Below are 14,640 nucleotides of genomic sequence, written 5' to 3'. Positions count from 1 at the left end.
GCCACCATTGAGGGAAGGATTCTGTCTTTGTTTGATCTCTGGTGCGGATCCGAATAAAAGGTAAAGGGAACGGACATGGTGCAGAGATTTGTTAAAGATATGGAGGTAATATTCAAGTGGCTTGGGGCCCAAGCACTTGTGAGAGTTTCCAGGAGACTTGGTTAACAGCCTGGACACTCGCATATGCACCTAGGACATCCTGCTGAGAGGGCAGAGAAGGTACTCTGCCTTGAGGACCTGAATTGAGGATCTGCGTGTGTTTCAAAGAGGCAGGCTTGAAAGACAGTCTGTACACTCGCAAATGCCCCCGGGACACCCTGCTGAGAGGGCAGAGAGGGTACTCTGGCTTGAGGACCTGAACGATGGCAACACTCTGTGGGTATTGCCGTGCACCCTTCAGTAGGGGGGGGGCAGATAAGGGGTGCCCCCTATAACCTAATGGGTGGTGGAGTAAGGGAAATAATACCAGCAAGATGGGTAATGGACAAGGAACATCTGGTGGTCCAAATCCCCGCGAGGATGGGCCAGCCGCAAAGTATATGTTTAAAAAGCATGGAGGAAAAGCTGTAAGGGATATAGAATTATGGAATGTATGGATGCGGAGTAGCAAAAATAACAGATTGGTATTCCCGATTGAGGGGATGTTTCAGCATGAGTGCATTGAAAATTTACGCGAAGTATTGAGCCGAAAGGGGAAGAAAGTGATCACTAAATCTAAGGCACATTGGAAATCATTTGGCTGGTGGGCTGAGGAATGTCTCTGTCGAGAGGATCGATCTGTAAAGGCCAGCTTGAGGGGAAGCCTTCAAAATGCAAAGGATACCATAGGGGGAAGTGCAACAGATGCTGCCGGCAGTACGACACGTAGGTGCGGCAGGGCCTCCCCAACAGGGAGTGATACCTGTGGAGACCACAGAACCACAAGGGAGACCGGCCCCGCTGGGGACGGGAGTGGCTGGGAATCCCTAACGAGCCCTGATTGCAGAACTGGCCCAAATAATAGAACCAGGGCAAGGGCCCGAATCGGTAGCCTCGGCAGCGGTGTCTGCAGCTCCGATGGCCAGGGTTCGGACCCTCCTCCCATTGCCTACCCCCCTTTCCCTGTCCCTATCCCTACCCTTTCACCGTTCTCCCCCACAAACCCGTTTGGTAGCTCATTCGCTACATACCCCTCGGTTGCGGGGGTGACATTGGGAATGGCAAATGTAAAATCCCCTACTAACTATGCCAATGCATGAAATAGGGCTGAGACCCCCAAATTCGGAGGGGATCCAGGCTGTGCATACTGTACATGTACCATGGAAGGAAACCGAGTTGACAGCTATGGAATGAACCATGAAGTCCCTGTTAACAGAACCACACCGAGTGAGGGAGAAGTTAGTTGAATGGTTTGTGAATCACGGCCTTAACCACCGGGACGTAGGGATAATGTGCAACCACGTGCTTCCAAGCAGAGTTTGGCGACAGGCGAAGTTAACTGCCAACTGGCCAGAGGATCGAGCGGGAGGTGAGGAAGCAGGGGTATGGGAGGCCCAGGTCAATACCTTTTTCAATTCGATACGGGACGAGCTTCTGCCGCCTGACCAAGATTGGGATAGGGATAAGGTTTATAAAAATTCCCAGCGAAAGGATGAAAGGGTCAGTGATTTTTTGGACCGACTAACACAGGCGCTCTAGTAACTCATGGGGGGTTCGCAGATGTAGCGACTATTCCGCAAATTCTGCTCTCAAGTTTGTTCATGGAAGGACTTTTACCCCCTGTCCGAAAACATTACAAGTATGTGATGCTCGATTGGCGGGCAAAGAGAGCGCATGACTTATGCTCGGCCGCCAACCAATGTCAAGCTAGGGCAGAACACAAGGTTGAGGTAAAGGAAGAGATGTTACCAGATTTTGATACAAGAGCGAATGGCGGGGGGAGGGGGCAGAAAGGTTTGGGCCCCCCAGGTATTGGCAAAAAACAGCAGGAGGATTCAGATAGTGATGGTACAGAGACCCTAGGGTTTCCGCCGGAAGGTTTCGGCCCAGGATGGCCAGGTGAGGCTGGCGGTAGGCTGGCCCCACGTAATAAGGCCATGAGAGGGTACCCTGAGGTGCCCCCACAGTGGACGGGGCAGGTACCAGGGCAGGTGGTGCCCTCCGTGCCCCATGCCATTCGGAACATATTTCCAGTGTGGACAGGTGGGACATTGGAAAAGGGATTGCCCTTGAAGGAAGCAGGGTGGCCAGAGGTGGAGGAGGTAAGGCATGCAGGGAAAGGGCCTGTCGTATCCCCCTGGTCCACAACAATGTTGACTGGAGAAGGGGCGGCCCCTTCACAGTCTGCCCCCTCCTGACAGAGGCCCCTTCACATGAGCCAACCTATAATCTGAAGATAAATGGTAGGCCAATGCAATTTTTAGTAGATAAAGGGGCTACGCGTTCGACTATACGGGCTGGTGCCTTACCTGGCACCGGCCCGTATAGTCAGGTAAGCAGATAAAGATAATTGAAGTGTCCGGACATAGCGAAAGTATTCTGTTGTTGGAAGAACTAGCAATACAATGTGGACAACTGGAGGAGCGATACGCCTTCCTTTTGGCTGCAAACACTCCGGTAAATCTGTTGGGACGAGTTTGCTGTGTAAACTAGGCTGTGTAGTGCGCTGTTCCCCGGATTGGGTGTATTTATAAATGCCCTATGATAATAGGTCAGAGGTTCTATGCATGTTGATGCAGCCCACCCCAGAGGTATGGTGGTGGAGAATAATTTCCCCTGATGTCAGAGAAACAATCGAACATGTAGTACAGCAGGTAATGAAGATCGACGAAATATGGGAATGTAAGGGGGAAACAACAAATTAACCCCGCGGAAATTTTTATCCATTGCATTGTACAGCATACAATGACTCAGAGGGAATGGACGAGGACTATGCAGGCAAGGTGGAGGAAGAGTTGGGGTGTCAGTCCAACTTGACATTAGGAAATGTATGGATAGGACTGGAGGGTATCGGGGTTGAGGTAGAGTTGACGGCATCCCAAATGGGATTAATACAACTTCAAAATTCTTCGGTTCCACATGTTTCAGGAACAAGTGTGATGGGGCGTTGGCCGGAAGATATAGAGCCGATGATTGTTAGATTAAAGCAGCACTGGATGGGTGAAACCATATTGGCCAATGGGGGAACTATCACTAAGTTGGCAAATCAGCAGGGGGATTGTTGGACGGGGATGTGGCAGACAATAATGGGTGTGTTGGAGCATGTCATCCTACAGTCCATTGAGAAAAAGGTTCCGCGAGACTTCACAGATGGCTAATGGGAGCACTTGCAACAGGTGCATCCGCGACTGTGGACGAAGCACGATAATGCTTCGGGGCTTCCGCTTCCGGTCTTGCCGGCGAGGTTTTCGTTTATTCGCAGCTCTCCACGCTCTCCATCGAAATCGAAGTTAAGTAATTGTTCCCATCTTTATAACTGTATTTATTTTATGGTGTTGTACGTATCGTGTGTCCCGAGGAAGATTTTCGGTGCAAATCTTTCATACCTTTACACGAAAATCGTGTAAATTCGTGTCGTGTCTTTTGAGGCCTTGTACAGTGTCCAACCTTGAGGCTTTGTTTTCCTCTCAGCGGTCCGTCGTTTGTGCTCCAATAACTTTCGTTCTCTGCTTTTCCCAGTCTTTTCACCACATAGCCTACTTCCTTGTTTAAAATCAACTAAAAAAACCCAAAAAAAACATTTCCTTCTCTGTTCTTATTCTTTGTTCTCATTCGTTCTTATTCGTTCGTTCTTCGAACGATGTTCACTGTTATTACTGTTACTGTAATAACAGTTATTACTGTTATTACTGTTCACTGTTAACGTTCACTGTTATTAACCTTAAAATGTTTACACTTTCCCCTCAAGTTCTGTATTCCGTCGTATATTATAACACCTTTTTCTTCTTCTTCTTTAAAAGGCTGCTTTCGACTTGCTCACCAAATCTATTCATCCCACAAAAAAATTCCATCTCTTTCAGTGCCTCTTTTCTACATTCCCTAAACTCTCCTGCACTCCATCCTCCCTCCAGCGCCTTAAATGTATTTTTGACTCGAAGGTCACAAAAAAACTCATTTTGCAATAAATGTTCGTTTCCCATTAATCGTACACTTTCTAAAATCCAATCTCACCCCTCCCCTCCAAATCTTCCCCATAACCCCTCCCATCCAAATCTTCCCCATCAATCCTCCCCTCCAAATCTTCCCCCTTGCCACTCCCCTCCTAATCCTCCCCATCACCCATCCCTTTCAAATCTCCCCCCTTGCCCCTTCTCTCCTAAACTCCCCCCACACCCCTCCCCCCAAGACTCCCCCTCGCCCCTCCCCTCCTAGACTCCCCCCTCACCCCTCCCTTCCAAATCTCCCCCATATCCCATCCCTTTCAAATCCCTCCCCTTGTCCCTTCCCTCCTAAACTCCCCCCTCGCCCCTCCCCTTCAAATCTCCCCACCCTCATTTCTTCTCAATTTCCCCCCTCTCACTCCCCCTCCTCAAAGCATCCTCCCCGCTTCTTCCCCCTTCCAACTCTCACCTCCATCTCCCCCAACCTTCTGCCTCGCTCTTCCCCCTCCTCAAATAACACCTCATTGTGCCTCACGCAATCACCATAAAACCTTTTGTCCGCCCCATCCTTCCCTTTCTCCGAGCTATTCTGAAATCTCTGACACACCTTCAACAGCTCTCCCTACCTCTTCCACCTCTTACCCTACCCCTCCTCCCCCCTGTTCTGTATCTGATGTTCCCCCCTTCCTCTTCATTAACGGTATGGACCTCAAACATCCGGGGCATTCGTTCAAACTCAACTGATCTCTCCATACAGGTTGCTTCTGTCAAACCAGACGTGATCTGCTTAACAGAAACTTTCCTCCTTCATGATGTCTCTGATTCCTTAGTATCTCTCCCGGGCTACTCCCTCCTCCGGTATGATAGACCTGAGCCTCGTCCTGGAGGTGGGGTTGCTATCTTTATCAAAAACTCTCTTCCTCACTCGCCCTGCACTGCACGCTCTCCACCTCACCCCCAGGAATACCTCTGGCTACGGCTTCCCCTTCGCTCCCACCTCTTGTTCATATGTGTGTTGTACCATCCACCAAACAGTGATGACCATATACATCTCGCTGTCTGATAATATGGACCAACTTCTGTCTACTCATCCTAACTCTCTCTTCCTCATATGTGGTGATTTCAATTGTCACCATGCCAGTTGGCTGGGTGTGGGTACCTCTCTCACCAGCCATGGATCCTCAGCAAAGGACTTCTGCGACTTACTGGGACTGACACAATCTGTCAATTTTCCGACCCGGATCTCAATCAACGGAGCATCTTCTCTTCTGGACTTGGTTATGACTAACTTCCCTGAAAATGACTGCTGCTCTTATTCTGCTCCAATCGGCTCATCTGATCATGTGCTTGTTAAAGTGGACATCTCTCTGACCATTCTCAGGGAGCCTCCTCAGCGTCGACGAGTCTGGCATTTCACTCAGGCCAACTGGCACGGTCTTCAAGCAGCCATCAATCATCTGGACTGGTCTCCCATCTCTACCACCTCTGACATCAACTCATCCTGGGAATTCTTCCAAAGTAAATTGCTCTCTCTCATGCACAGATTTATCCCATCTCGTCGTCAGTTGTCATACCCTTCCTCCCATCCATGGTACACGGAATCTTGTGGTGAGGCTGTTGCCCAGAAACAACTTGCCTTCGTCTCCTGGAAAGCAAATCCAATGGAAGGAAATCTCATTTCCTTTCACAAAGCCCAAAACAAGTGTGTGTCCACCCTCAGGAGAGCCAGGAAGCAATATCTCTCCGTTCTCAAGACCGAACTCTCATATTTGTCTCCCTCTTCCAAATCCTGGTGGTGTCTGGTCAAATCTGTTTCTGGTGTTTGTTTCCCCTCCATCCCCTCCCTTACCTCAAATGGCTCACACAGCTGACTCCGCACGTGAAAAGCTAAATGCCTCAACTCTGTGTTTGCCTCTAAATCTTGTGTCCCAAACGCATCCCTCTCTGTACCCACCGCACCCAGTCGTACCCAGCTGCTCCTGGACTCCGTGTCCTTTCCTCCTGACAAGGTGGAAAAGTTTCTGTCAACCCTCGACTCTGATTCTGCAACTGGACCCGACGGCATCAGCCCACGGGTCCTAAAATCCTGTTCTTCCGCTCTTTCACTCCCTCTCTCTGTTCTCTTCACCCTCTCTTTTGCTCAAGGTCAACTGCCATCTGCTTGGAAATCAGCCAACATCACCGCTTTGCACAAAAAAGGTGCAAAAACAGATCCTAGCAACTACAGACCAATCAGCCTTCTCCCATTTATCAGCAAAGTCATGGAATCCATCATTGTTTCGGATATGAAATCTTTCCTTTTCTCCAATGGCTTGATCTCTGATCATCAATTTGGTTTCAGACCAGGTCACTCTACTCTGGACATGCTGCTTCTGCTGTCTCAACAATGGATGGAGGTCCTCAATGCCAAAGAGGAAATTAGAGCTGTCTCCCTCGACATATCACGTGCCTTCGATACGGTCTGGCACCCCGCTCTGCTCACCAAACTCTCCTCCTTTGGTATCCATGGAAATCTCCACACATGGCTGGCGGACTTCCTCTCTCGTCGTAGTCAACGTGTGGCCCTGAATGGATTTCTCTCATCTCCTCTTCCTGTTCAGGCTGGAGTTCCCCAAGGCAGTGTTCTGGGCTCTGTGATTTTTCTGGTCTTCATCAATGATCTCTCTGACTCTCTTGAAAATCCTCTCTATCTCTTTGATGATGACTCCACTCTCTGCCGCTCCATTCCTAATCCCTCAGATCGGCAGTCTGCAGCCTCCTCACTCTCTGCAGACCTGGACAAAATCACAGACTGGGCAAACAAGTGGAACATGTCTTTCAATCCTGACAAATCTCACACTCTTACGATGTCTCTCCGAAAAGACCGACTGGACAACCCTCACATCTACTTTCTGAATAATCCTCTCCAAGAAGTTCTGTCACTCAAGCTTTTGGGTCTCACTATCTGCCATGATCTTTCCTGGGAAAACCACATTTCCAAGCTGGCCTCCAAAGCCAGTCGCCGACTGGGCATCCTCCGTCGTGCGAAGTCCTTCCTTGGCACACCTGAGCTCCTCACCACATACAAGGCTTTCATCCGCAGCTCAATGGAATACTGCTCTCCCCTCTGGGCTGGTGCTCCTGCCTCACACCTAGCTCGTCTTCACGCTGTTGAAACCAAAGTGTTCAGAATCATTGGAATCTCCCACGATGGCGCTATCTCCGAGGGCCTTTCACTTACTCACCGCAGGCAGGTTGGTGGTCTTTCCGTCTTCTACCGACTCCTCTCCGGCCTTGCTCCCCCAGCTCTCTCTGGGCTCTGTCCCCCAAATATTCCTGCAGGTCGCACAAGATCTGCCTGCAACCCTCTTATGGTTAAACTGCCAAAATCAAGACTCTCTGCTCACCTTCACTCCTTCATTCCTCTTTTCTCCCACCTCTGGAACAAACTCCCTCACTCTCTTCAATCCCACTCCTCCCTCCAGGTCTTTAAAACGGCTGTTCACCACCATCTCTTATCTTCCCCAATCCAAAACCTTGATCTTTTCTACCCCCGCTAATTTCACCGCAAATCCACTTTTTTTGAGGTGACTTTTGTCTTCTTTCCCGGAAGTCCTTGGTGTCCTTGCGTTTTATACCTATCCTGCCTCCCCCCAGGCCCTCTCCCTCCTAAACATCTCTGGATGTCCCTGCTCTCAAATGTTGTGTTTGTGTGCTTCCTCCCCTTCTCTCCCCATCTTGTCGACCACTCCCCTTTTTATATACTTTGTTTGCTTGTTTGTTTGATTTGTTTGTTTGATAAATGTTACATCTTTCACAAGCCTCAACTCTGTATACCAAAAAAAAAAAAATGACGTCGGGAGGATCCACCAAGCAATGCCCGTATGAGTCACCATTGGTAGGGTCGGACCCTACCTTAAGGTATGCCAATACCGCATTAGACCAGAGGCCACGATGGGTATTGTCCTGGTATTCGACACTTTTCTGGAGCAAGGTGTCGTGGTTGTAACACAGAGCCCATGTAACCAGCCGATCCTTCCGTTAAGGAAACCCGGGAAGATGTTATGGCGTTTTGTGCAAGATCTGAGTGCTGTGAATAAGTTCATCGAAGGAATTGCCGCTGTAGTACCCAACCCCCCACCCTTCTTACGACAGTGCCTCCGGAGGCAGAATGCTTCTCAGTGATCGATCTGTGTTCCACCTTCTTTAGCGTCCCTGTGCTTCCAGACTCTCAGTTTTTGTTTGCATTTACATATGAGGGTCAACAGTATATGTGGAGCGCGTTACCTCAAAGGTTTTGTGATAGTCCAACATTGTTTTCTAGGGCATTGCAACAAGACTTGGCAGACGTGGTGTTTCCGGCACAATCGACATTAATTCAGTATGTTGACGACTTGCTAATCTGGTCTACCACCAAGGAGGGATGTTTGACGGACACAGTCACCTTATTAACAGGGCTTGGGGAAAAGGGCCACAAAGTTAATAAGGATAAGTTACAGTTCTGCGAGCACAGTGTGGTTTACCTGGGCCACACCCTGAGAGGGAGAGAGGGAACTCACCAGGGAACGCACCGAGGCAGTTCGAGACACCCCTGAGCCGCGGACGAAACGTCAAATGCGCCAGTTCCTCAGGACAGTGGGATATTGTCGGGAATGGATAGCCGATTTCGCACCCGTCTCACGCTACATGCAGGATTCAGTGCTCAAAGATGCATCTGCACAGGTAGAGTGGACGGAAGAACGATTATAATAGCTTTGAGTACCTCAAAAAGGCTTTAGCAGATGCTCCAGCATTAGGACTCCCGGATTATAATAAGGCATTTGTATTTTATGTGCATGAAAGAGGGGGGTTTGCCCAAGCAGTGCTGACATAGCGACATGGTTCAAAGATGCGCCCCCTGGCATATTATAGTTCACGGTTAGACACGGTAGCGCGAGGATTGCCGACGTATCTCAAATCCGTGGCGGCGGCAGCATGGGCGGTCAAGCGCATGGAAGCAGTCGTGCTGGGACACCTACTTATCCTTCGAGCACCCAATAGTGTACAGGCAATTCTATTGCAGGCACAGTCGCAGCATTTATCAACATATCGGACTTTGAAGTACTAGGGCATGCCCGTACTATATATACACTATATCTAAAATTATATCCCCCCCCCCCCTCTATTTACATGAAATGGTTTGGTCCAAAGCGAACGGCTTGCGAGTACGGTGACAATCCCCCCCCCCCTCTATTTACATGCAATGGTTTGGTCCAAAGCGAACGGCTTGCGAGTACGGTGACAATCCCCCCCCCTCTATTTACATGCAATGGTTTGGTCCAAAGCGAACGGCTTGCGGAGTTTGGTAAAGAAATCGCCATAGCTCGGTAACTACTTGTCCGATTAATATGAAACCTTGAAAAGGCACATCCTCAGGTCCCCAGCAATATACCTGGCAAGTTTAAAGTATATCGGACCCGTGGTTGTCGAGAAACAGCGGTCACAGACAAACAAACATACAAACATACACACAGAGATTACTGGAATTATAGATAGATGAAATTACACTGATAAATGCAAATAACATCATAATAGAGAAATGCACAACCCTCAATCCAGCATCCCTACTGCCGACACAAGATGATTGCAATGCACACGACTGTCATGAGGTAATACACGTCACTACGGCTTCACGCGCTGACATGCGAGACGTTGCTTTTGACAACGCGGACCTTGTACTGTACATAGACGGATCGGCTGCACGGGCCCCAGATGGTACAATGCGAGTAGGCTATGCAGTGCGCATGGACCATGAGGTGGTGACACAAGCACGACTACCAGGCACATTCTCAGCACAGAAGGTGGAGCTGTGTGCGCTGATCGCGGCATGTAAAATAGCAGAAAAGAAAAAAGTAAATATTTTCACCGACTCAGCATATGCCTGGAGTGTAGCACACAATACATGGGCCATTTGGAAAATGCGTGGGTTTCTCACCTCAGCCGGCACTCCAGTGAAAAACGGTGAGTTGATAGCGGAATTGGTTGAAGCCTTGCAGCTTCCACCAGAGATAGCTATCATTAAGTGTAAAGGCCACACCTAGGCAACGGTTGATGTCACAAAGGGGAACGCTACCATGGACATAGCAGCTAAATATGCAGCTGAATTACCAGCAGTACATCAGATGCCTCAGTACCTACAGAAGGTGTCTGCAGAGGTCCGCATGGTACAGGGTGTTATTGCCCGACAGGAAGCGGTGACCAGAGAAGAAAAAGCAGCATGGACAAAAGCCGGCTGTGAAAAACTGACAGACAACAGACTATGGGTGTGACAGGGTAAGATGGTAGCCCCCAAAGGCCTATTGCCTTGGCTTGCTCGTCTGGCGCAAGGACATGGCCATACGAGTTAAGGGGGAATGGTAAGTACAGTGTGTAGGACATGGTATGCCCCAGGTTTTACGGTGGTGGTGGAGTGGCTCTGCCGCAGATGAAGGGGGGGCTCATCCAGCCCCCTTGGGACCGGGTTATTTTTCAGCTCTGATAATTTTGGGTATACGTACTTGTGTTTTAATTTTGAGGATATTATTTACCCATAGTCATATTATTCTCGTTTGGTATGGTACTTGCCTTTGTTACCTCTAATACCTGTGAATAAAAGTGGAGCAATAGAGCGAAACAGAAATTTCAGTGTCCCAGGCCTATGTTTGATAGGGTTTTTTTTTTTTTTTTTTTTTTTTTTTTTTTTTTTTTTTTTTTTTTTTTTTTTTTTTTTTTTTTTTTTTTTTTTTTTTTTTTTTTTTTTTTTTTTTTTTTTTTTTTTTTTTTTTTTTTTTTTTTTTTTTTTTTTTTTTTTTTTTTTTTTTTTTTTTTTTTTTTTTTTTTTTTTTGTATACAATATCGAGGCTCGTGAAAGAGCGAACATTAATCACACAGAAAGACAAACCGACACATAAAACATATAACATAGGGAGCGGTAGACAAGATGGGGAGAGAGGGGGAAGGACACAAACACAACATTTGAGAGCAGGGACCGAGAGACATGGAGACATCGAGAGATCTGAGAGAGGGCGAGGGCTTTGGGGGGGGGGGGCGTGGGAAGGGGGCAGTGGGAGAGGTATAAAACATATGGACACTGCCAGGACTTCCAGGAAAGAAGTTGGAATTTCAAACAAGGTGGATCTGGGGTGAATTAGCGGGGGTAGAAAAGATCAAGGTTTTGGATGGGGGAAGATAAGAGATGGTGGTGAACAGCTGTTTTAAAGACCTGGAGGGAGGAGTGGGATTGAAGGGAGTGAGGGAGTTTGTTCCAGAGGCGGGAGAAAAGAGGAATGAAAGAGTGAAGGTGAGCGGAGAGCCGAGATTTCAGCAGTTTAACCATCATCGAGGTTAATGTTAATGCTATTAATGCTAATTTTGCTAATTGCCCAACATATGCAAGTCAGCATCCGGCAGTTTCTAAGTGCTGGGGACCCATACTGTACATTTCTAACTTAAAACGTTGGGGTACTCAACATTTCCGGGTTCACAAGAGGGCTCTATAGGCTTGGCAAGTAGACTAAACCCCTGCTCTTGCAGGGAAAATGGCCTTAAAATGCCTGTTGTTGTTGTTTGTTGTATTAAGTATTATTAGAGACAACAAACAAAGCCAGACAATAAAATATAGCGTTCCTCGTATGTATTCAATGCAAGGCCAGGACACGCGAAGATCGGACAGCAAACAACATGGCGTCCACCAACCACGTGACCAATTTTTTTCGGACTCTTCATGTCGCAACTCTCTCTATACAGGGACTCTAGTCCGCCCTCACCCCTCACATATGGAGAAAACAGGGCAGGGGGAAGAGGGGAATTCTACCATTTTTGCTCACGTAATAAATAGATGGTAAGTGTTTCAGCCAACACGTATTAACAGAAAATACATTGAAAAGTAACTTTAATAAATGTAATCTATTATTGAAATCTCAGCTGATTTTTTGTTCGTATCCTTTTCTCATTGGTTTGCAAGTTGAGCGTTATGCTTAGTGATGCTTTAAAAGGCGGTGTATAATCAGAAATACTGTTTGATAGGGCAATGTATTAATTATATGAATAAAATGGAAATTTTGAAAGAAAAAGTATTGAATATAGCAAACGTTTTCTGAATACTAGGGCATGCCCGTACTATATATAAGCTAGGACGTGCCCGTACGTGGGTGCCCGTTCCTTGCCAAAAAAAAAAAAAAAAAAAAATTTGTGTAAGGGTGTGTGTGTGTAAACATCCTAGGGCGTGCCCGTACGTGGGTGCAAAAAAACATGCGTGCAAACAACAACAACAAAAAAAAACTTTGAAACCACGTGGCAGTAACGACCACAGAACCCCCCCCCCCTCTATTTACATGAATGGTTTGGTCCATTCGCAACGACCACAGAACCCCCCCCTCTATTTACATGCAATGGTTTGGTCCATTCGCAACGCCAAAGCGAACGGCGAACGGCTAAATCGCCATAGCTCGGTAAGTACTTGTCCGATTAATTTCAAACCTTGAAAAGGCACATCCTCGGGTCCCCAGCAATATACCTGGCAAGTTGCAAGTATATCGGACCCGTGGTTGTCGAGAAACAGCGGTCACAGACAAACAAACAAACGTACAAACAAACACACAGAGATTACTGGAATTATAGATAGATAATCATACTAAAATACGCAATTTGGTGTCTGTCTGTCTGTCTGTCTGACGATTTCTGACCACGATACATTCGGTCGTTACTTATCCAATCTACACCAAACTTTCCAGGAGGACTAAGGGCCACACAATGAAGGTTGTAGCGAATTCATTTTTGCCCACCTCCCCAAGGGGTTTTTTTTCTCCGCTGAAGGGGTTTTTCCCCACCAATGGGGATGCTTGTTGAGGTGTATATCCATGTTAAGATAGCTTGATCGTGACGTTTTTCCGAGGACGCTTCTAATAACAATTATAATGATAATAGCACAAAGTTAATGTTATTACAAAACAATATTAACACCAATAATATCCCACCTCCCCAAGGAGTTTTTCCTCCTTGAACAAATGTCGAGTCAACGTTTATAAATAGCTTATAATGGCGTTTTCATGGGAGCAACGGCCCAACCACTGAACTGAAAATATATAGAATGACCATTGCCATTCACACCACACAGATGGAGATGTAGCTACCGGGCGCCATCTTGGTTGGCATTCGATGCTGGGCGATGGTGATTTCCGTCATGCGTTTGCATGTAATTCAGAGTGAAAAGCGATTGCGTTTATTCACCTTTTGTACGATCGTTTTTCAATAGGAAACCTGTCACAGTTACTACAACACTGTGGCGGACACGAAAGCCCACTGGCGTGGTGACATCATTCCGCGCACCAAGTGGGCGGCGGCCACGCCCGAGGGGTAGGCGTGGCCTCAGGATATACACCGGGCGCGCAGCCCGGAGCGCGCCAGTGCTACAGTGACCTCTTGTCAATAAAGACACTTTTGTTATAACCGCGTTGGCCGCTTCCTCCTTGTTAGCAAGTCGCGCGCATAGCACCGCGCTTCATTGGTGACCTCCGACGTTCTGGTCAGCCGTCAATGACCACCCGAACCCGCCACAGCCATGGCAACCAACGCGGTAGCGATAAAGCTCCCCGAGTTCTGGGAAGCTCAGGCGGAGATCTGGTTTCTGCAGGCCGAAGCCCAGTTCAGGCTTCGACGCATCACGGTGGACGAGACACGCTACTGCCACATGGTCGCCTCCCTCGGGGCCGGCGTGGCCGCCCGCGTCGTGTCGGTCCTGAGGAATCCACCGGCCGACGACAGGTACGAGGCGATCAAGCGTCTCCTCCTCACCATGTTCGGCCTCACGGTGGACGCAAGGGCCGATCGCCTCTTGGACCTCCCCGAGCTCGGTGACACGCGACCGTCGGTCCGAATGGACCATATGCTGTCGCTCATGGGCGACGCAACCCCGAACGCTCTATTCCGGGCGTTATTTCGACGCCAGCTGCCGGCACGAGTATGCTTCGCGTTGGCCGGTTCCGCGACAACGGAACCCCGCGCACTCGCGCCCGAGGCCGACAAGTTCTATGTGGCTTTGGACACGCAGGCGAGTTTCGGTGCGGCCGTAGCAGCTCCCGAGCCCGAAACTGCTGCGGGTGCCCACCCCTACTACGCGACGCACTGCGTAGCCACTGAACCTCCTGCGGGTGCCCACCCCTGCTATGAGGGGCGCCTCGTGGCGGCCGCCACGCCCTGCCCACCACCACCGCAGAAACCGCGGCCTCTGGCTTCGCCGCAAACCTGGTTCGCCACACTAGGTTCGGCCACGAGGCTCGGCAATGTCGCCCGCCGTGCTCATTCGGCTGGTCGGGAAACGCCCGGGCCGGCCCTCGGTAGTGGCACTGAGCGCCAGCCGATTAAACAGCCTCCTGTACATAACAGACACCTTATCCGGGCGCCGTTACCTGTGCGACACGGGAGCGCAGGTGAGTGTCATTCCCGCCGGTTCGTCCGACAAGCAGTCCACGGGCCAGGGCCCCACGCTGCTTGCTGCCAACGGTACGCCCATTCGCACATACGGAAAACGCTGCCTTTCTCTGCGGTTCGGAGGGCAGGTTTTCCG

The 14,640-nt window shown here is 49.0% G+C and overlaps 1 protein-coding gene across 1 annotated transcript; it reads left to right on the top strand.

The window, feature by feature from the left end:
• The first annotated feature begins 9,739 nt into the window (after positions 1–9,739).
• Positions 9,740–10,138, top strand: LOC144890835 (ribonuclease H-like). Its single transcript, XM_078772688.1, has one exon. It carries the CDS (start codon positions 9,740–9,742, stop codon positions 10,136–10,138), a length of 399 nt encoding a protein of 132 aa, XP_078628814.1.
• Positions 10,139–14,640: the final 4,502 nt, after the last annotated feature.

Source organism: Myxine glutinosa, chromosome 2 (assembly GCF_964187855.1).
Source record: "Myxine glutinosa chromosome 2, kmMyxGlut1.1, whole genome shotgun sequence".
NCBI classification, from domain to species: Eukaryota; Metazoa; Chordata; class Myxini; order Myxiniformes; family Myxinidae; genus Myxine; species Myxine glutinosa.
The sequence above is the reverse complement of the archived record's forward strand: the minus strand, read 5'-3'. Positions and strand labels throughout refer to the sequence as shown.

Bases quoted from the DNA above. Each gene is read 5' to 3' on its own strand.
- LOC144890835 (XM_078772688.1), top strand. From the start codon at position 9,740: ATGCGAGACGTTGCTTTTGACAACGCGGACCTTGTACTGTACATAGAC.